Raw genomic sequence first — 22,069 nt, 5'->3', positions numbered from 1 at the left:
TAACTGACAATGAACCATGGGAGATGCCTATTACACCTAATGGAATTTCCTGCTGTGACTAGGCAAAATGCACGGATATGTGACTTGTCCATGTGACTCCAACCACCATCTTGTTACTGGACTTTTCCATAGTAAGAACAATGGGTTTCCCTCCACATGGCAGAAGAGATAAAAGGCCCTGGAAACTCCTCCATTTTGCCTCTATCCTGCTCCAGCCTTTTTCCTGAACTTTTCCTATGAACTTATACTAATGGGAGCATTCTAACCAATGGACTGAGGATCTTCCAATGTTTTGGAAGCCGCCAGAGATTTGACTTAAGCCAGCAGTTTATTCCATCACTGCTACAAGCCTAAACCAAGAATTTTGCAATTACTTTATATATTTGATTCCTTTAACCACTTTTAGCTCTCACCTCTCTTCCTTTCTTTTTATGAATAAACCTTTAGGTTTTAGATACTAAAGGATTACCAAGAGCATGATTTTGAGGTAAGATCTGAGTTGTGTATTGAGCTGGGTGTGTGGCTGGTCCTTTGGGATCAGGAGAACCTTTTATTTGATGAGACTCATTGTAAAGAACCATTCACCTTTAAATCCATTGTTTTGGGGGGGTGATACAAGGACTGGAATGCCTAAGGAAACTGCTTTTATGACTTCTTGTTAGCCAGTGTGGTGAGACAGAAGTTTACTTTTATTGCTGGCTTGGTATATCTTATTGAAAAATAACTGCCAATTTTGGGATGTAGCTGCCCTATTTCTCACAGTTTGTCCTGTTTGGTGTTCTCAGCTGTGACCCACAAAGACACGGTTACAGCAACAAATTTTATTTTTCTCAAATTACTTGAGTGTCCCTGGACAGACCGCAATGTACAGTGCCTGTAATGCTTTTATGGTGTTAGGCTGTATATTGTACATGGAGCTGCTTCTGGCATCTCATTGAGAAAATGTTTATGTTCAATAACTGTTGTTGTCCTCAGTGGACCAGAACCTAGAGCATATGTTAAAAGACTGACTTCAGCAATGTACCTACTATTGATACTAGTCAGTGTATTTCTTAAGACTAACAAAGAGTTAGGACTTGATTCAAAGAGAGTTAGGCCTAATTAACATTAATTATCTGCACCTTCTTTAGAGAAGATCAAGAAAAGGCCATATACATAGCTGAAACTGGGGAAGTAATTTATTATGATCAGGTGCAACAGTTTAACTAGGTAAGATTTTCACAGGGTTGGGTTGGAATTTCATGGAATTGTGGTGTCACCTTTTGTTATCAGTCATTGTTCTCTCAAGGCAAGTCATACTGTTCCATAAACAGCATTAAATGGGTTCTCTTGTTAGTCCAACAATGCACTCTTTGGCTCACCTCAAACACTCCTCTATTCCTAAGTGAGAACCAGGTATCCAGTTCATGATACCGTCTTAAATCTGCTGAGATTATTGCTCAGTCCCCTTTGGGCAAGATGCTATGCACAGAATGTTACAGCCACATCTAGTTCCCATCTGTAAATTAGCACTCGCTATCTCATAGTTAGTGCTAGTTGTAAATTTAAATCCTTTTTGAAAGATTACCTCTTTATACATATGTGCTATTTCTAAAGAGGAAGGAGAAGAACATGTCCTGGATTTATTGCACTGACCTCAGTAAACACTTACTGGTATAGGGCCTGGTGATTCTGATATTTGTTTTGAAGAAGTTGGAAATGGGAAATTCAGATTTTGCAAATAACTTGTAGATTTTGTTTCAGTTATCTTCAGTTTCGCAACTGAGTGAGTAACAGAGCTACAAGCAGAGGAATTTTCCCTTCAGCATTTTACATGATTTCAAAAGTTAAACGTCAGGTGGTCCTTTGTGGTGTAATCAGTGGGGGTGCCTCTTTTGCTATTCCCTTCTGCGGTTGTCTGCTTGAGTAGGCTAACTCAGCAGTTTCTCCTTGTACTACTGTGAAAATGGAAGGCCTGTCTGTGATATGAATTAAAGAATCCAAGGATTTATAGCTGTAAGTTTGTTAACTATAGACTAATACAACTATTTTAGATCATTCACAGAGACTGTACAGGAGGAGAAGGCCTAAGCGTGGCAACATTCCTACCCCTACACCATGGCTAAAATGTCCTCACAAAGCAGTGAGTACTTCTTTCTTTGGCAGCAAGATTTATTAGCTGCTGCCAAAATGCCACTGAAGACCATCAGCAACTGAAGGACCTGCCACCAAATGCTATCCAAGACACTGACATGCCAGGTGAGTGTAACAATTAAAAGGCACTCGCCCTGCAGCGATTCCAATATTTTGGAGTTATCATCTGGTCACCCTATAGGTAGGTGTCCTGGGGCAAAGCAAAATTGACTTGTGTAAAATAAGGGTGCTGGTGCAAGGGCACCTAATCAGGGGAAAGAGATTGGGGCTGGGCAGAAATCTGGTGCCTGGCCTTTAGAACTGGCTGCACCTGTGGGCTTGAGGGGTTGAAGGGCTATAAAGGCTGGCTGGCAGCCAGAAGAAGGGGGAATGACCAGGGGAAGGTCAGTCTCCAGGCTGAGGGTAGACTCTGTGTAGGAGAGGAGATTGTCAGGCCTGCAAGCTGTATATAGTATATCACTGGTGGTGGGAGAACATGGTGTAAATAAAGCCACAGGTGCTGCAGAAGGAGAAGCCTCTCTGTGCTTTATTGGGGCAGACAGTGGGCCCCAGGAAGAGGGGTGGGCAGAGGACCCTGTTACAGCATAAGATTCAGGGGCCAGATTCTGCCCTCTATTATCTACATGCAATTCCCACTGACTGTACATTTTGTAACTGTTAGCATTGTTCAGCCCTAAGTCAGCAGTGGTAAAATGAAGAGTAAGTAGCTTAAGAAAAATATATGTCAGTAGGAGACAAGCAACTATGGGACATGGGCAGCCCAAAGTCTCTGTCTATAACAGGGATCGGCAACTTTTCGCACACACTCCGTCAGGGGAATCCAATCTCGGGCTGTACGGGGAGACTTTGGCAAACCAGCTAAGTGCTTGAACCACTATGGCTTATTGTTAAAGATGGCCTAGTCAGCAAGCTGTAAATTGGCCATTCAGCAATCTCAGCTTGACCAAGGCAGGAGGGGAGAGGGTGTTTGGGTGTCACCAAAAGGGCAGCTTGACCCCGCGTCCTTTCTGATAAGAATTGTGTTGAAGTTGCTGATACATGCGTTTTAAAAGAGTAGGATACGCCCCAGGAATGTCTGTTGAGGTCTCAAGGCTGCAAGTTCTGGAAAAACTCACATCTGATTATTGAATAATCAGAAGGAGCCTCTTGCTTGATCATTGAAACTGCTTACTTAATAAGGTTTCTTTAAGGGACATGTCATTCTATTACTAATGTATAAATAAGGGGACACATTTGGGGACTCTTCAGGTCTGGTCTCTCCCTCTGGATGCATCTTCTGTTCCCCAGTGGCAGATGGGCGGTTGTTGTGTCACTCTAAAGCCACACTCAGCTTTGGTAATTATCAAGGGTTGGGGGTGTTTTACTAACTTGTTGCGGATGTGTGTAAGTGCTTGAGACTAGTAAAGTTTAGCTTTAAGTGAAAGAACTCTTGTGTTGTCCTGTTTGTGCCAGCCATCTATCGGTCGGACGGTCGTGTCTCCCCTGATTTATTTCCTGACACCTCCTCGCACAGAGTAAAAGTTATCAAGAGCTTTGGGTTGAAAGAACCCCAGGTAACAGGGCTAGGATGTTTGGTTTGTTTGTGGGAAGCAGAGGCCAGCACATCCCTTGGCTCATGACGCTTCTCGCAGCCTCCATTGGCCTGGAATGGCATACCGCGGCCTGATGGGCTGCATGCCAAAAGTTGCAGATCCCTAGTCTATAATTAGCATGTGACTCATGTATAGCTGTTGAAAGCTGAAATTAAACTAGTGCAGTTTAAATCACTTGTTTGTTCACTTGTTAGCAATTTTCAATCAAAACTCAGAACTGTTTCCTTTATGTCAGATTGCCTTTGTCAGTCTGCAAGTAATTTACTTTTGTATAGCACAGTGCCACTTAATTTCACATAAATGGCTAAATCTGTTCCTGGTATAACTCCACTGAAGTCATTATTTTCAAAGTGTTCAACAATGTATCCTACCAGTGATCTTACAGAAGGAAGGTAAGTTATATCAGAAATCAGTGTGACTGGAGACCAGTGAAAAAGTTTACCCTGTGCCAGAGGGCTAGCACAAGGCTTATGCTCCACTTAAGTCCCATTTAAACCCTATTTCGAGAGCTTAAGTGGTGTATAGGCCTTGTACAAGCCTCTGCACAGGGAAAAATTTCACCCTTTGCCTGAAATGACAGATGTTTGAAAGTATTGTGCAGTAATATTGCTTTATAGGCTGCAGATTATGATACTTACCTTCCTTTGTAAAATCATTCTGAGAGTCTATAGAGTTACACTTAGTATACACCCACAGGCTGGGATTCTGTGCTGTGCTGCCTAGAGACACCGCACAGAAGATGCAGATCACCGGGAAGTGGGGCAATGGTGGCTGACACTCTTACACCATCCCAGTTTGGGGCTTTGTTCCCTAGCACAGCTGTGAACAAATGGGGGCATGCCCTCAGGGGGCGTGGGGGCAAGGGTTTCTTGAGGGGGGGAGGCCATGAAGAAATATCAGACCTTGTCCCTTTTAAAAAACAAAATTGATATTTGTATGTTTCACAGCACTTACTAGTGCCCCTTGCCACCCTTACTTCGGCACTACTGCCTTCAGAGCTGGGCAGCTGGAGAACAGTGGCTGCTGGCCAGGGCATTCGTGTTGTTTGCAGTATGGGAGGATCATATTTTTTTAATCCTGCTCCCATCCTGCCCCGCAATACCCGGTCCCACGTTGTTGAAATTTTTACCCTACTCCCACTATTTTGGCAGCAGGTCCTGTGGGATCCCAGTCCCAGAGGGGATGGGCATGACAAATTGTATCAATGATAATGGGGGACATGACTGGAAAAGTTTGCACACCACTTCCCTAGCATAAATGAGAACAGTCAGGAGTTGCTCTACTTTATGGTCTTCTCCTGCCCAGGGCTTCCTATGGACTAGTCATCCGAGTTCAGTATGAAGAATTCCCTTCATGACCATGGCATGCCCTTGCACTGGAGTCATGAGGAGAACTGCCCAGTGACTGCACTGGGGAAATTCTCCCGCATGTGGCTGTGAGGCTTTTATTGTTAGTCAACACCCTTTGTGCTGGCACAGGGCCAGAAAGGGGCCATAGTGGAAGCTAGAATTTCACTTAGATCAGACTCTATCCCAGATGGAAAGAATGAAAATGAGATAAGAGCATGGGGATTAAAAATGCCAAAAGGAAAAGAACGACACACATTTAAGGTTAATGACCTTTTTATTTAATTCAAGCTCTTACATTTTATTGGATATTCCTGGCAGGAAAGTGGGAATTGAAAGAGGAAGAAAAGTGTGGATTGTGTTAATTTAATCCTCATAACACCCCCTTTTTCAGTCTTCTGCCACCATGAATAGCTGACAGAATTTCTTTGTTACTATTCGGCTTGATAATTTTTGTTAATTTTTGAAAATGAGACTGGTCCAGTTAGATGAAGTAGGGTGATGTGATTTGCAAGGTACAATGTTAGGATTGTAAGGACTCCTCATCACATTCAGTGGCCCATGGGCAGGGGTGGCTTTAGCTTTTTTGCCACCCCAAGCATGGCAGGCAGGCTGCCTTTGGCGGCGCGCCTGCAGGAGGTCCCTGGTCCTGCGGATTTGGCGGCGCACCTGCGGGAGGTCTGCCGGTCCCGTGGATTCGGCGTACCCACCACCGAATTACCACCGAATCCACGGGACTGGCGGACCTCCCACAGGCAGGCTGCCAAAGGCAGCCTGAATGCCGCCCTCACAGGGACCAGCAGAGCACCCCCTGCAGTTTGCCGCCCCAGGCACACGCTTGGAGCACTGGTGCCTGGAGCTGCCGCTGCCCATGGGACGGTATGGATGACTGAGGTGTACTCTGGTGTGTTTAGCTGATAATTGTTCTGGCTTTTATTTAGTCTACAGAGGCAGCTGTCATTTTATAGGGCAGAAGTGATGCACTGCATTACAGAGGGGACATACACTGTTGTGACTTTACATGTATTCATTCTTTTGTTTTGTTGTTTCCCTTTTAGTCAAAAGAAAGTCATGTTGTTCTTTGTATAGGAGAGGAAAAAAGGCTGTCAATCACAGTTATCTCAAACAATTAACAGAAAACAAATTAACTCAATTAAAAAATTAATCACAATTCATCAGTTTTTATCGCACTGTTAAACAGTACTAGAATATCAATTAAAATGTATTATAAATATTTTAGATGTTTTCTACATTTTCAAATACATTGATTACAATTGCAATACAGAACAAAAAGTGAACAGTGCTCACTTTATATTATTTATTACAAAAATAATGTAATAAACACTGTAATAAAGATAAACAAAAGAGAGAGTATTTTCAATTCACCTAATACAAGTACTGTAATGCAATTTCTTTATCATGAAAGTGCAACATACAAATGTAGAATTTTTTTATATATATAACTGCACTGAAAAACAAAACAGTGTAAAACTTCAGAGCCTACAAGTCCACTCAGTCCTACTTTTTGTTCCGCCAATTGCTAAGACAAACAAGTTTGTTTACATTTACAGGAGATAATGCGGCCTGCTTCTTATTTACATTGTCACCTGAAAGTGAGGATAGGCGTTCGCATGGCACTGTTGTAGCCAGCGTTGCAAGGTATTTACATGCCAGATATGCTAAACATTCATATGCCCCTTCATGCTTCGACTTGTAGATTGCACTATATTTTGTTTACATTTTTTTACAGTGAAAATATTTTTAATGGTGTAATTAAAACTGTGATTAATTGCGATTAATTTTTTAATCGTTTGGAGCCCTAAAAAAAATACTAACAAACTATATTCCTTCATCAAACACACTGCTGTTACTTAGAAAAAAGCAGTCCCAGATTTTCAACTGACCTTGCACATGATGCATAAGTTAGGACTCCAAGCAAAACTTGCTACACTTTTCTAAGAATATTGTGATGGGGTCTGCTTACTCCGCACTGGCCCAGACAGGGTTAAGCCCATATTATTGACAGTGGAAGTCCCACCTCCCTGGCGAGACTGGGCATGCTCCAAATGCTCTAGCAGTATAAAAGGAGGGAGCCCAGCTCATTCTGAGCTGGAGGCCTCAGGGGAAGGACTTGTCTGGGAAGTGCCTGTGGAGGATCAGCCACATCCCTTGACTGCACTGGGAATAAGAGCTGCTGTGGGGCCACCTTCACCCTGGTGACTGGAGGAGCCATCAGAGGCGACCGGCCCTGCTGACCACAGAAAACTCAACATCTCATGGGAGACCCTAACGCAGACTCTGGTAAGAAGTGGCCCAGGGAGGGTGATGGAGTGGTACCTCCTGTTAGAAATGTTGTCAGATGCTACCGGTGTGGTGCTCCGCTCTCTCCTTGTTGGTATCACTCGGCTGCATGCGTGTGTTCCCTCTGTGTGCTGCCCCAGCTCTGCGCAGATAGCTGATGCAGCAGACCCGAAGAGAACCCCCAATGACCACAGAGTCTAGTAAGGTATGAAGGCACGTCGGCCAGGTTTATTGCCTTATGGACACAACTGCAGTTCCCTGTGGATTTCTTAGTCCAACTCAGGGCATACTACGAGAAAGTGCCTCTTGGCAATGGACTTGGCTCAGTCAGTGGTGGGACTTTCCACTGCTCCCTCGGCCGGACAAAGACACCGCCCCAAGGATGCATTCTTATACACAGGTACAAACAAGTTACACATCACTCCTGACGTATTTGAGGTGCAACCCCACTACGAAGTAAGGTGCCGCCTCTCACCTTGTACATGCTGGTTGGAACAAAACAACTCTATCCATCATATTACCCTTTTGCCCCCATCATTGGGATGGGTTAGTCTGTTCCTTATTATCTGTGTGGAATGTACAAGTATGTGAATGTTCTGATATCTAGTGTTCAGTACCTTTTAGGTATGTATCTTCTTGCAGCATCAGCCCTTTCCTTGCCAGCTTCTGTGAGCAGGGCCTGCCTCTGGCTCACAGCTTCACTTTGCTTTATGTTAGCAAAGTCTTGACCATTACTTTAGTTCAGGCCTTAGGCCTCATACTAGGCCTCTGATACCAAGGTTTATATCTTAGGGCCTCCTCTTACTACACCTCCCACCTGGGAAAACTCAGTGTATTTCAGTAGGACCCCCTGCTGAGACAGTGGCAAGTTGTTATGCCACTGTTAGGGTCCTAGGTTGGGGCCCAGAGGAGCTGGGTGGGTCTGGGCCCCCCTATCAGGGCCACCACACCACTTGGTGGACACCCCAACTTTATAGACTCTGGCCACCAGGCCACACTGCCTGCACCAAAGGGCTGCTTTACAGACTCTGGCTGTTATGCCATGCTGCCCTGACCCTAGGGGCATGGACCATCACAAATATATTCATCAGTCCTACATGAATGAGCCCAGCAATGGTTCATATATATATCAGTCAAGACTTCACTTTAAATTTCCTATACTTTTAATTAGTAGAAATAAGGGTTTTGTTTATGAAAGAGTCTGGTCTTCGTTTTGTTCAGAAATTATTTGTAACCATATTTGTTTCAATTAAGTGTCACCATTCAGTATTGTTGCTTTTTTAATGATTTCTAGTAATTTATAATACCATTATAGCTCAGCATTATACATTTGTAATGTAATAAAAAGTGTCCTGGGGTGTTCACCTTAATTACTTTATAAAACCTTTTTAACTTGCAATGCCACATCATATCAAGTACCCCATATAAAACAAATTGTATTCCACTGTGGTTCAGATTTTCTGACTCCACTTGAAGAAAGGATGGTCTGAAAACTTCTGCTTCATAAAGTGTAATAACACTGGACATTATAACGAATACTGCAGTAAATAAATGCCACACACAGACATTATAATGAATACTGCAGTAAATAAATGTTGCAGTCAAGTGGTGGATCCCTAATGGCTGGAAGCCACTGGACAAGATTTGCAGGAGGACAAGGTGCCAGCAGCCATCCTCTTTCACTGGTATTGAACCAGTCAGTGCAGCCTAGAAAGTCAGCAAGACTGGTTGGTTTGGCCAGGGCAGCCAAGAGATGCCTTTATTCAAGCCATCTTCTGAACAGCCTTGATTAGCAGGACTCCTGTAGAAACTTGGAGATCCTTACCCAGGTTGAACCTATGAAAGGGGTGATGTCAGGAATGGTCTAGTTAATACTTAAATGCCTTAAATGCAGGGGACTGGACTAGAGGACCTACTGAGGTCCCTTCCAATCCTATACCTCTATGAATCTATGGAATGAACAATGCCTGCCCTTACTTGGGGAGAGGAATCCTTGTCTGGGGTGCAGCAGCCCACTTGGGTGCAAGGGAGTAATACCCATCCCCACTGCACTCACTGTGATGACTCAATCTGCAAAAGGGTAGTTTAAATGCAAACAGCTGTCTTAATCCAACATTCTGGTTGAGCTTCTAATTGCACAAAGCTCACAGTACCAAGTTACAAAAAGTACAAAGACAGAGGAATATAGCAGGACAAAACATTGCAAGATTATGTAAGTTATGACTGTACCACACACAGGACCTGATTCTCCTCTCACATGTTTGACAGTAATGTAACTGCACTACTTTCAAGTTGTTACTCATGATTTATGCTGGTGGAAGTGAGATCAGGATAAGGCCGACACACATTAACTGACATCTGCCATGGGCTCCAAGCGTAAATTACCACAATTTATACTCTTATGCCCATATAACAATGTAACATATGCCAATTTGCACATGAAGAATGAACTTGCCCCACACAGTGCTGTAACCAGGAGTCTCAGCAATTTATAGTGTGGAGGAAGTTAGTCAAGGAAGGCTGGAGGTTATGAAAGGGGGGAATTTCTGGGTAGAGAAGGAAGTGGCTGGGTCATAGTGACAAGTACAGAAGCCCAGAGCTGCTTATATAGAGAGAGAGCTTCCTACTAGCTTTCCCATTGCCATTCCTTTGATAGCTTCACTCCAGGGACTAGTTGTCATCCATTGCAACATGTGGGCAAAGGTATTGCTTTGTTTTTCTGCATTTTAAGTCTGTGTCTTCATTTTAACCTTTTGTATCTTTACTGTACATTCTTCAGTAGGCTGTTGTGGGGCCTGTAGTTCATCTGCTTTTGGGTTCTTATGTTCTTTAACAAAGAAAAGAAAAGATGGAATACACTTGTGTATCAAATCTTTGTGATTTTCTCCGTCTTTGTTCCATCAATATATTAGCCAGAGTGAATCCTGTTATTCCAAGACCTGGATTTCTGAAAAGACCATGGGTAAGAGGAGTAATCAGGGAGCTGCGGCTGTTGGGGGATTTTGCTTTGTTGGTGTATTGGGGAATTCTGCTCAACTGAATGATTTAATCATTGTGCTGTGAATTAGACCCATCTTGGAAAACAAGGAACTCAAATCAGAACTATTTTTTGCAGCATTATATTTCACCTTTCCTTTTAAAAGTATTTTTAGTGACCATAACTCTTGGGGAAGATACCAGGTTGGGGAAGGTACCAGCCCCAGCGAATGAAGTATGCTATTTATTCTCAAAACATCAGGTCACCACAGACAGTAGCAATGGAAGCCCATCCACAACACCCTCACAATATCATTCCTTTTCTGGAAAGAACACCTCAAGGGTTGAAAAGTGTCTGTGCATTTTATCACTGGCCTTTTCTACTAAGACCGACCAACAGGGGCTCAGTTCCTACCAACTGTCATGATGGTTCCTGTGATACAGACAACTGGCCTCCAAGATCTGGACTGATGCCACCAAACTAGTTTCACATCTATCTGGTAGTTATAGCTCCTGTTGCCAGAGTATCTGAGCACCTCACTGTCTTTAATGCATTTATCGTCACAACACCCTTGTGAGGTAAGGAAGTGCTGTTCATCCCAACTTACAGATGGGGAACTGAAGCACAGAGACTAAGGCCCAGATTTTTAAAGGTATTGAGATGTTGCTCTGCTCAGCATTACAATGTCCGAGTGACTTAGGGTCTGTCTATACTGCAGCCAGCATTGTAAATTCTAATTCAGGTGGCCATGTGTGCACTAGCTTCCATTGCACTCTATCTGTGGCAGTGTAAGCAGCTGGGTATAAGAAGAACTATGAAGAGTATCTGTCCCTCCGATAAAGTGCATTTTTTCAGAACTATTGATCCTGCTATGAAAAGTGTACATCGTAATGTGAGAATGTCTGTCTGAAGTACTGAAATAGCATTGAGATGCTTTTGATCAAGTGGCTCTTGATGGCAGCTGCACCTCCATGCCAAGACCTCTTGAATCACGCAAGGTTCTATCCTCACCCCAATTCAAGTTAACACTGGGGGGAGATTGTGAAGTGTCACTGATTTCAGTCCCAACAATAACTGGATTAAGCCAATCTCTGCTTGGGATGTTGAAGGAAATGCAAACAACTCCTACCTCTCCCAGTGCTAGAACCAGATTAACACCTGAATTAAGACTCAAATTAAACCTGGGCAAGATAGAGATGATGGACTGGAAGCTCCACTCTGCTTATGCAGTGCAAAGTGAACTTAGACACCCCAGAGAAACCCTCTGGAGAATTCACTAGGTGTAGGGAGAACCTCCAGCTGGTATAAAGCAGGCAGAGGGGGCTTTGCTGTCTCCTGCACAGGGTCCACCACCCACTAATGACACTTCCTCCACCAAAGCTGCATTGTCTGGCATAAATGGAGGAGGGGCCATGTTGTGGGCAGGACAGGTGTTGTTGGCTGAGGGCAGGTAAGGTGTAGGTCAAAGGGGTCAGGTGAGGAGATATGCTGGAGTGAGGTACTGTTGCACCTGATTCTCTGTTAAAGTTACTCCCCCTGCAGCCTAAAGTTATGCCAAGGTAGGACAGAGCAAAATCAGGATGCTGACATCAGATCCCTGTCAGTCCCTGACAGTTTGTCCTGCACTTGAGCTTTGCTTGGGCACAGGGGAGAACTGAACCAATTTCTGGGATGGTGGCAGGGGGGGAACCAGCCAACATCATAATCTCACCCTCAACTGAAAGGTCTGCCCTAAAGATGGCACACAGGCTTACAGACTCTCTGTTCTTAGATGTACAAAGACCAACAACTACTAGAAAATTCTTCCATCTAAAGCTAGCCAAGCAACTATGTTCTAGTTTGACAGATCCAGACTTTGCATGAATCACTGTGGCCATCACAACTGGTTCTCTTAACGACTATGGCGCACTGAGAATGAAAGCAGGGGCCTCATCTCCTCAAGGATTACGTTTCTATTTCTTCTCCATAACTTCCTCACAATAAAACCCATCACCTAATAAAAATAACTAACTAAAGGATTTGAAAGGGACAAGGCGGATGAAGTAATATCTTTTATTTGGCCAACTTCTGTTGGTGGAAGAGATGAGCGTTTGAGCTCCACAGAGCTCTGCAAAACTTTCACAAACAGAAGCTGATCTAATAAAAGATATTACCTCCTCCAACTTTGTCTCTATTATCCTGGGACATGCATGCCTACAACAACACTGCAAACATACACTGAAGTTTGACAATGAGCGAAAGAAGGAAGCAAGAGTGGGTGTTGGAAGGAGATGGAGAAAGAGAAATAAACACATTCCCATATGCTCACTGGAAAAGAGGGGAAGTGAATCAAAGCTCAGCTAACTTAAACCTTTGGTTGACTTTATGTAATTTGTGTAAGTCCGTCATCTACACAGTGATGGAGGCAATATAAATTACTGGTGAGTAAAGCCAGAACATTAAAAGTGCCATATTTTAGACTTGAAAGAATAAAAGCAAAACAATTTAGTAGAAATAAAATGTTGGAGATGTTTAATGTTTTCTTTTAAATTAAGACCTCTATTTTTTTCCCCAGACTGTCACTGAAAATTTTGCTAATGTTATCCATGGTTTGAATGCGAGTCACCTGACAGATCTAGTCATTCAGAGAAGCAAACGGATGATCCTGGATACTCTGGGAGTGGGGCTGCTGGGTACCAGCACAGAGGTCTTCCACAAAGTTATACAATACAGTAAAGTAAGATGCTTGAACTTCACATTATAGAAAAGTTGTGGCTAAAAGAAAATTGAGGAAAAAGTAAATTAAAGATATTAAGGAAAAATTCCCAGTGGTGAGCTCTATTAGATGGTGGTAGAGAAGTTCCATTGCTTGAGTTACTTAAACTTATGCTGGACAAAGCCCTAGAAAGTATGCTATGTGGTAAATCCCTGCACAGCAAGCAGAGCATAGACTAGATAACCTACCAGGTCCTTTCTCTCACATCTGAGATAGCAAAACAAACAATATTAAGAAGACTGTTCTAAAATGTTATAATGCACAGTATACAGGAATATTAAATACACAACATTGGTAAAGTCATTTCTATTACATAATATTCTGCTGTATAGAAACTTTGGCTCTGGTTCCCCTCCAATCTCCTTACACTTACACAAGGGAAACACTGCACTTCACTTCCTAGCATAAATGAGAGGTGGTTTGGACCTATTTTATTTTAGAAGACCATGGTGGGTTAGGATTATGTTCCAGAAGTTTGTGTGCAGAAAGGACCTTCAAGCTGACTGGCGCTTAGCTGCCTCTCTGGCACTTTGTCCTTTCCTTGAATCCCATGGAGGTCTCTCTGGTGGTTCAGGGATCCATGTAGGAGGAGGGACAGGGACTTGATGGGCCAAGGGTGGTGCAAGTTGTCCAGAAGCAGGAGGCCACACATTGTTCACCCCAGCATCCAGGAGAGATTGCAAGGAAAAGCCTGAGTCTCTCATTTTTCCCAGAGACTCTTTGCATGGGGGAATGTCTTTCAAGGGGATGGGGAAAGACCATGGGAGTTGTGGGCAGTGGAGCTTGATGGAGATATCAAGGACTAGAGACACTATGGAGGCACAGAATTTACATACTGATGGCCCTGCCCTCCTGCTGATCCCTTGAGATCTACAAGGTAGAAGGGTGGGTCCCACTGTTTAGTTTGCAGGACAGCAAACTTTCTCACCACATCTCCTGATTGAACACTGTAGTGGAGTAACAATGAGGCAATGTTCTTGGGGCTTTTCTCTCCCATGGGAGGGTGCAAATTCAGTCCCAAAAGGTCAGATTCTGATGTTAGTTACAACAGTATGGATGCAGATTAACTACATTACTAAAACTAACGCCATTACCAAAAAAACCTCTAATCTTCAAGGAAATTATTCTGCGTGTACCCTAGTGTTACTGTGATCAAAATCTGGCCCTATGTTTCTGCACCCTTTGGTTATTCTGATTATTCCCTGGATTTAATCTCAACAGCTGGTAAAGATAATTGCCTTGTAAATAATGAAAACAGTAAAAGTGAGGCACAATGTATTGTCTTATGCTTGAGTTCAGTATTTTGCAGTAATTTTATATCAAATTACTCCCAGATCTACCATTCAGATGCATCCAGCACGGTTTGGGGTCACTCGGATTTCAGACTTCCTCCTCTGTATGCCGCTTTTGTGAACGGAGTAGCTGTAAGAAACATCTTCTTTCTCTATTCTACATCTGCTTTTATATGCTATATGCAGTGATATTTTACATTTATTTTCACTACATTTGTTAATTTACTTCATCCTTGTGGCTGATGCCAGATTTACAGCCACTGTAAAACTCCCCTAGACTGTCCTACCAATGTGCCTCAACTTTATTCCAGGGACCAATTTTTAAGGGTGAAATAGGATACTTCAGTGTCCATCTTATGACACTTGTATTGTGGTAGTATGTAGGGGCCATAATCAAAGGTGAGGACCCCATTGTGCTAGGCACTGTACTTACATGTCACACACAAAAAATCTAGCTCCCATTGATTTCAATGAGATCCAGATTTCACACATAGCAGGCAATAATATAGAAATACATTATATACACACACAGTATCATAGCAAGCACAAATATATACAAGAAAATATTCTAATCTTTAGTCACACACGTTGAGAAAAATATATATTTTGTACATACTTCATTTTATCGGTAAGTAATGATTGGCTCCTCAGAAATTTAGCCCAAATTCAGACCCAGTCTGAAGTTAATGGCATTCTACTTATACCAGATTTGAATTAGACCTATTTTGAATTATGCAAAGCTAGTGAAGATGCCAGTCTGGGGAAATGGTATATTAGGAATGCCCAAACTAGTGTGACAATGAGGTCATAAGTCAAATCAGACCTCTCATTTGAAATGGAGGAAAAATTATTTTTGAAATAACACTTAGCACCCCTACTGATCTAGAAAGTACTCAAGTCTGACAGTTAATACGTTCAGAACATCCAAATCCTATATATGATAATTCCTTCATTCATCAAGGTCATAGGTCAAACATAGGACCTCACTGAACATCAAAGGAAAATTGCTTTACCAGTAGCATAAGGCATAACCTTCAGCTCCCATTAGGACAAGATGTTTTCATAGCTGACCTCAAAACTCTTCAGGGCAGGAACAGTGTCTACTTCTGTTTGTGCAGCATGTAACACAACAAGGACCTGACAGGCTCTCTGTGTTACCATAATGATAGGGGGCATTGGTAGTGACCCCTGTATTTGGACTGCCTGACATATTCCATTATAAAAGATTCTTGCCACCTTTCTTGAGATGGGCTAATACAGCCTTTGTCTGCAGCAGGCCTTTGGAATGTGGCAAGGTAACAGCCCGCAAGCAAGAAAAGTGTCTTTTGTCCCTTAAATTCCATCCAGGTTTTGCTGAGATATAAAATATTAAAAACATCCTTTCCATGTGTGGAAGTTCCTGAGGGAAAACTTTGGCAGCCTGCCAGAATAACAACTGACAACACAAACATTCTAAAGTACAGGACTCATGCAAGCAGCAGCAACAGCACAAACTGTACCTGGGAACACCTGTGAGCTACCAGGGCAGCTGGAGTGGGGTTGAGGAACCAGGCCAGACTGTGCTGGACCCTCCCCAGCCCCAAATGCCCTCATGGATGCAGCACATGACCCTACGGGGCCAGTGGCCCATCCTAACTCTGGGATAACAGCCTTCTCCTGGTACCAGCTGTTGCTCAAGTGGTTGAAATCTGTTGTGAGGAGCTGAAATCCCACTGATGATACAAGTTGGGGAGGTTGCTACAGTTACACATAACAGGTTTTTTTTTTTTTTCACCTTTTCCTTTTCCCAAAACCTAAGCAATTACACAGAAAAAGCTACATTGTTTGAATGCAAAGCTAAGCATTTGTGAGCTAGGAGATGCCAGATTTACAGTTGCCCATGCCATTTTAATTCTAGCCTTTGTTCATAAAAATGATACAGTCTTCCAGTGCATGGTCACATACTATTCTCCTACCAGAACTCTGCCTCCTTCAGTGCACAGAATGAACTCACAAAGGGACAGAAATAGGATTACACAGGCAACTGTAAATCTGACGTTTCCTAACTTTCAAATGTTTTGAAACGGAAATAATATTTTGGTATGTAATATTTATATTACATGTCTGCATTCATAAGCCTACTTCTGTTGTCACTTAGGGCTGACCTACACTAGAAACATTTTACCAGCATAGCTATGTCAGTTAGGGTTGTGAGTTTTTATAGATATAACTGCTTGCACACTAGAGCTCATACTGGTATATGTGGATCCCATCCTTATACCAACATAGCTTATTTCACTTCCTGAACCAAAATAAGCTATGCCAGTATAAGTAATTTATAACTATGCCTTCACAAAGATTTTTTTTTCTGCTTAAATTATACTTGTATATTTAAACCGGCAAAGCTTTCTAGAGTAGACAAACCTTTAGAGTTATATTGCTTTAAAGCTGGTGAAATCAAGCCCCCTTCTCCACAAAGTATAATTATAATATTCTAATTTTTCATTATCACTTTTGTGCATAGCTCAATAAAAAGAAAGCATAAGTAAAAATAAATTGTCCTGAAAGAAAATTAAATTCTTCAATGTTTATTTATATTTAGTTAAAATCTTTTCATTTGGGATTAGTTGATCTTGTCAGGCAGACAGTGACTCTCTGATTACAAATCAAGGCCTCTCTCTTTCCCACAAGGTTCACTCAATGGATTTTGATGATACATGGCATCCAGCCACACACCCATCTGGGGCTGTGCTTCCTGCTCTGCTTGCTCTGTCAGAAGTCCTTCCTCAAAAGCAAAAATTCTCTGGCCTTGACCTGCTCTTAGCTTTCAATGTAGGGATTGAAGTACAAGGCAGATTGATGTGCTTTTCCAACGAAGCCAGCTATGTTCCAAAAAGGTACGTAAAGGATATTTGATATATAGTATTTGGATTAAATGGAGATGCTGTATGTATTTATTTTTTTAATATAATTAAGATTAAGAGGTGAAAACAATGCTCACTTCCAATCTCCAATTACTCTATCAAAAACCTCTCCCGAACTGCCTTTTTGTGACACTTTTGTCAAAGTCTTAATAAACTAATTTATTTCATAGCTAGAGCCAACTGGTCACTATCATCTTTTCCACTTCAGGTTTCAAAGTCATGAAAGTTGCATGGCTAATCTCATTTTCTATGCAGTTCCAACCAGAAATTCAAAAAACAAGAACTGAAGCCAATCTTTAAAAACAAAACAAAAACACTCTATTGTAATTTTTGCCTTTTAGAAGCACAATAAATGGCATTGTCTTTTTAGTGTGGGGGCACTATTTGCTGTGCAGTCAGTGTGACATTTGAAAAGACTGCATTAGCTTTTATATTGATTTAAAATAGTGAAAAAAGAACGATGCTAGAGGGAAAAATCTCAGTCTGTCAGTTTTAATCGGACATGGGAATGCATCTGATCAGGTCTTAATATGCAAACAGAAGACCATCGCTTGCTCCCACAAATGAGGATTCATCTCTCCCTAGGACAAACCTTGGGCTCAGTATAATCCCAGAGTAAACATGCTATAGACTGAAGATGGCCTCAAAGCAGTTCAGGAACAAAAAATTCCCTTCCATGAGGATGTATGCTTTGCTGTTGCTACCACAGCCTTAGAGTTCTCTTGCTGCTCACTACACATGGAGTAGGAGAGTTAGTGGTGTATGATAAAGCAGTCACAAAGGGCCACATTCACGCAGGTACTTAGGTGTTGCCCTGTGCACTGGGCTATTGATATTCTGGACATAGATGGACACACTTTTTCGTGAGAGATACAAGCCTGTAGGCGTGTTCTGAGAATGCCTACAGAATTGGACCCCATTGGCAAGATTGTATGGGGGGACAGACCTGGTTTGAGAAGTCTGCTTCAGGCCCTTGGGGCTTCTGCTTGCACTAAGGCTCCATGCAGCTAATTAGCTGTTGGTGGTGTCAGGACTTAGTTGGCTTTTCACATGCCTGCCAGTGGAAATTTAGATGCCTGCAAGGTAAGTTGGCATCTGAGCAGAGTTTTTTTTGAGAATGCCAGTGGTCCTCAATTTTGGTTAGATGCCTAAAGAGGCAGCTAGCTACCTCAGTACCTTGGTGAATCTAGTCCAAAGCCATTAAGTCTGCCCTAATGACTTTGTGTTCTTCCACCCCACAACAGAACTGTACTCCTTCCACAGTGTTTGAAGGTTCTGAAGAGCTTTGCCTCTGCATTAATAATAATACACAGCATTTTCGTTCAACATCTAGGCAAAATAGAGCTTCTCTGGAGTTAGACTTCTGGACTGGACCCTGAGCTTTTAAATATATGTTGATTTATGGTCTGATCCAACTCTTACTGATGGTAGTAGGAGTTGGGTGAGGTGCTTAGGAGTCATTTCCTAAAATTCATGTCTCTCCCTCTGAAATCTGGTAATGAAGAGCTGTTTTTTGTTTTCTCAGGTTTCATCCACCATCTGTGGTTGGTACCATAGGGAGTGCAGCAGCTACTGCTAAATTGTTAGCACTTGATCAGTTTAAATGTAAAGCAGCTTTGGCTGTTGCTGCTTCTTATGCAGGTGCCCCAATGGCTAATGCAGCAACACAAACCAAACCCCTCCACATTGGCAATGCAGCTAGGCATGGCCTGGAAGCAACTTGCTTAACGTCACTGGGCCTTCAAGGAAACAAACAGATCTTGGACATGGAGTCAGGGTTGGGTGCCTTTTATACAGACTATAACCCCCGGTTTCTGCCAACTTTACAATCTTATTCCTGGCTCTTGGATCAACAAGATGTGGCCATCAAGCGCTTTCCTGCTCATCTTGGAACACACTGGGTGGCAGATGCAGCCTCTTCCCTGAGGAAGTACCTTGTGGAGAGTGATGACTCAGTTCCCTTTAGTAGAATTAAGAGAATTGTTGTCAAAGTCCCAGATGTTAGATACGTGAACAGACCTTTCCCTAACTCTGAACATGAAGCCCGGCATTCTTTCCAGTTTGCTGCATGCACTGCTCTGCTGGATGGCAGTATCTCCATTCAGTCATTCAGCGATCAGAACATTTCTAGGCCAGAGTTAAAGGAGCTGCTCAGCAAAACCAAGCTAGAGCATCCTGCCGATAACAAGCCTAGCTTTGATAACCTTTATTGTGAGGTTAATGTCACTCTTCAGGATGGCAAGGTGTTTAGTGAACGCTGTGATACATTCTATGGACATTGGAGGAAACCCTTGAGTACAGAAGATCTGAAGAAAAAGTTTCACTCCAATGCTTCCAGTGTGCTCTCAGTGGAAGCTACAGAAGGCATTATAGAGACTGTGGATAATTTAGAAAAAGTAGAAGACTGTTTTGTGTTAAGTGCATTTCTAAAAGGGACACAGTCAACCAAAGTACTTTCAAAAATGTGCTTACCTTGAAAAATAATTGACATTTATTGACATATATCCTCAGTTACTTCTATGCGCTTAAAACAAATCAGGAATAGTGAACTCCTATCATATTGCACTCCTGTAACATAAGCAGCATTTTAAGTCCAGTATTGTGGCTCTAGTTACAAAGATTGTGTTTTGCTGTAGCTGTGTCTTGCCCCAGGCAGAAGGAAGATCCTGTGCTAGCAGTGTCCCCCTTGATTATCCTTATACCATTAGTAGAAAAGTGTTGTCTGCAGGCTCCACAAAGTACCACTGCTGCTGTAGGATTCCTGCTACCAAGTTCTCTGCTATCCTGGTGCCAGAAACAAAAGCCTCTTTCTGAATATCTTGCTTCTATTAGAGGATTTGGTAGTGCAGACCTGAATTTTGGAGGGATAGGGCAGTCACTGCTTCTGGGAAGGCAGCAGTTGACAGAAGGTCAGGTAGAGAATAAGCAATTTATAGCTCAAATATATAAAAATTCCATCTATGCAAAAAAAAACAAAACCCCAAAACACCAAAGTTGTTTTGCTTGGTGTTCTCCAAGAAACATCACAATTTCCCCATCAAACCTGGTCTTGTATAAGCCAGGTTGACAATTACATCAAAGGTAAACAATAAGATACCCCTTTAGTTTCCATATTTGGCTGCTCTAAAAACATAAGGACTCACTCTTGACAATCTGTTTCTTACTGTAGCCGAAAATTACACTCTTGTTTCGTAGTTATGTGGCACTGGCTCTTTGTAACTCTGAGGTTGCTTTCTCTATACTTTCCCTAACATCAGTCAAGTCACATTTCTCCAGCCACAGTGTAGCTGACCAGACTTGTTAAGGAATGTATCCTTAGGATGCTTCCCTTGTCATTACACAAGACTTGCATCATTGACAGGGACTTAACGGGAAAGTTTTAGAGGGGGTTTTCACTTTTAAAAGGACACAATCAAGATTTAAATATTTTTAAATTAACAACACTGCTACCTATACATCCTTGCACATTTTACACTGAAGTCTATCAAATCAGATTTGTCTTTCTCCCGTATAGAAATGTATATTTTAAGTCAGTAATCGTGACAATGCAGGCTGATGGATAATATCTTGGTTCGTATGCTTAATGGAGCTTGTGCTTTACTGTGGAAGTCATGTGCACCATTTATTTTCCGCTTTAAGGGACTAATTTGCATATTTGAGAATCTAAAAATAGGCATTTAGAGCCATATTTAGGCACCTGTAATAGCATTTGAGTCTAGATTGCATATTTAGGTATCTACATTTTAAAATCAGCCTAGTTTAGGAGGAATATTTGATACGCTCTTCACTTTACTGTTACATCTTGAAAAGATGTGGATGTTAATATGTCTGTAGTAATACAACTTTTAAAAGCTGTAACTATTTGTATGCTTTTACTAAATATAATATTTTCTGTGATGTTTCAATTTTGTGTAACCCTTCTGCCCCTCTGAGTTGGCAGCAACAAGGGCCGGGTTCAGTATCCAGGGGTTCCGTTTCAATAACACAATGCAAAACCGGCTCGAGCCCCCACCCAGTGACCTGGGACAATTACATACCAGCCCCCCCCCGGGCGCCTTTAGGAGGCGATAATTCCCCACTCACAAGCACGGAGTCCGAGTGTAGCAAAATCCTTTTAATAAAGGAGGGAAACAATGCAGCATCATGTTGGAGAAACACCACAAACAGAATTATAACACAAACCATAAGCAAAAAACCCACATCCAAGTACATTTGGCAATGTCCTTTCCCCCTTAGGGTCTTAAGTCCAATCACCCTAAAGTCCAACAACCCAAAAGTCTGTTTCTGGTCAGTGCCACCCCAGGGTTCAAAAGTTTATCTGCAGAGTTTCTCTCCCCTCCCCCCACAGCCTGGGTGGAAATGGGGGGGGTACACAAGGTGTTAAGGGGCACCTTAAATGGGCCAGGGGCCAACTGCTCCGTCTCTCCGTGGAGTTCTGCTGCAGCCTTCACCGCAACCAGCTCCATTCCACTCCACCAGCTATGCCGCTCCTCCAGCCAACCCGTGAGCCGCTCCCGCAAACCACTCCGCTCACTGTTCCGTGGGCTGCTCCTACGTGCTGCAAACTGCTCTGCTCTGCCAGCTGCTTAGCGACAGGTCTTCAGGCTCTCCCACTAGTTAACACAGCACTCAGTGATCTCAGCTCAGTAAGCTTAGCTCTTTTAGTGATTTCAGCTCTTAGTGATTTCAGTTTGTGGTAGGGGAGCCCAGGTGCTAGTGCACCATTGGCCCAACATGAATTCAGCTCAGCAGCATCTAGATGGACTCCTA

At 42.6% G+C, this 22,069-nt stretch overlaps 1 protein-coding gene across 2 annotated transcripts; it reads left to right on the top strand.

The window, feature by feature from the left end:
• Window positions 1-1,967: 1,967 nt before the first annotated feature.
• Window positions 1,968-21,204, top strand: ACOD1 (aconitate decarboxylase 1). Of its 2 annotated transcripts, XM_050949533.1 has the most exons (5): window positions 9,990-10,075; window positions 12,904-13,065; window positions 14,439-14,528; window positions 17,067-17,272; window positions 18,825-21,204. In XM_050949533.1, exons 1-5 carry the CDS (start codon window positions 10,064-10,066, stop codon window positions 19,774-19,776), a joined length of 1,422 nt encoding a protein of 473 aa, XP_050805490.1. In that variant the 5' UTR covers window positions 9,990-10,063; the 3' UTR covers window positions 19,777-21,204. The 2 variants fall into 2 exon arrangements, with proteins under 2 accessions (XP_050805500.1, XP_050805490.1); XM_050949543.1 differs by lacking the exons at window positions 9,990-10,075; window positions 14,439-14,528 and adding an exon at window positions 1,968-2,238.
• Window positions 21,205-22,069: the final 865 nt, after the last annotated feature.

Source organism: Gopherus flavomarginatus, chromosome 1 (genome assembly GCF_025201925.1).
Source record: "Gopherus flavomarginatus isolate rGopFla2 chromosome 1, rGopFla2.mat.asm, whole genome shotgun sequence".
NCBI classification, from domain to species: domain Eukaryota; kingdom Metazoa; phylum Chordata; order Testudines; family Testudinidae; genus Gopherus; species Gopherus flavomarginatus.
Note: the sequence above shows the minus strand (reverse complement) of the source record. Positions and strands in the feature narration are given on the sequence as shown.

Excerpts from the sequence above, each read along its gene's own strand:
- ACOD1 (XM_050949533.1), top strand. Across the intron at positions 13,066-14,438 it reads AAGTTATACAATACAGTAAA|ATCTACCATTCAGATGCATC; the intron begins GTAAGATGCTTG and ends AATTACTCCCAG. Across the intron at positions 14,529-17,066 it reads CTTTTGTGAACGGAGTAGCT|GTTCACTCAATGGATTTTGA; the intron begins GTAAGAAACATC and ends CTTTCCCACAAG.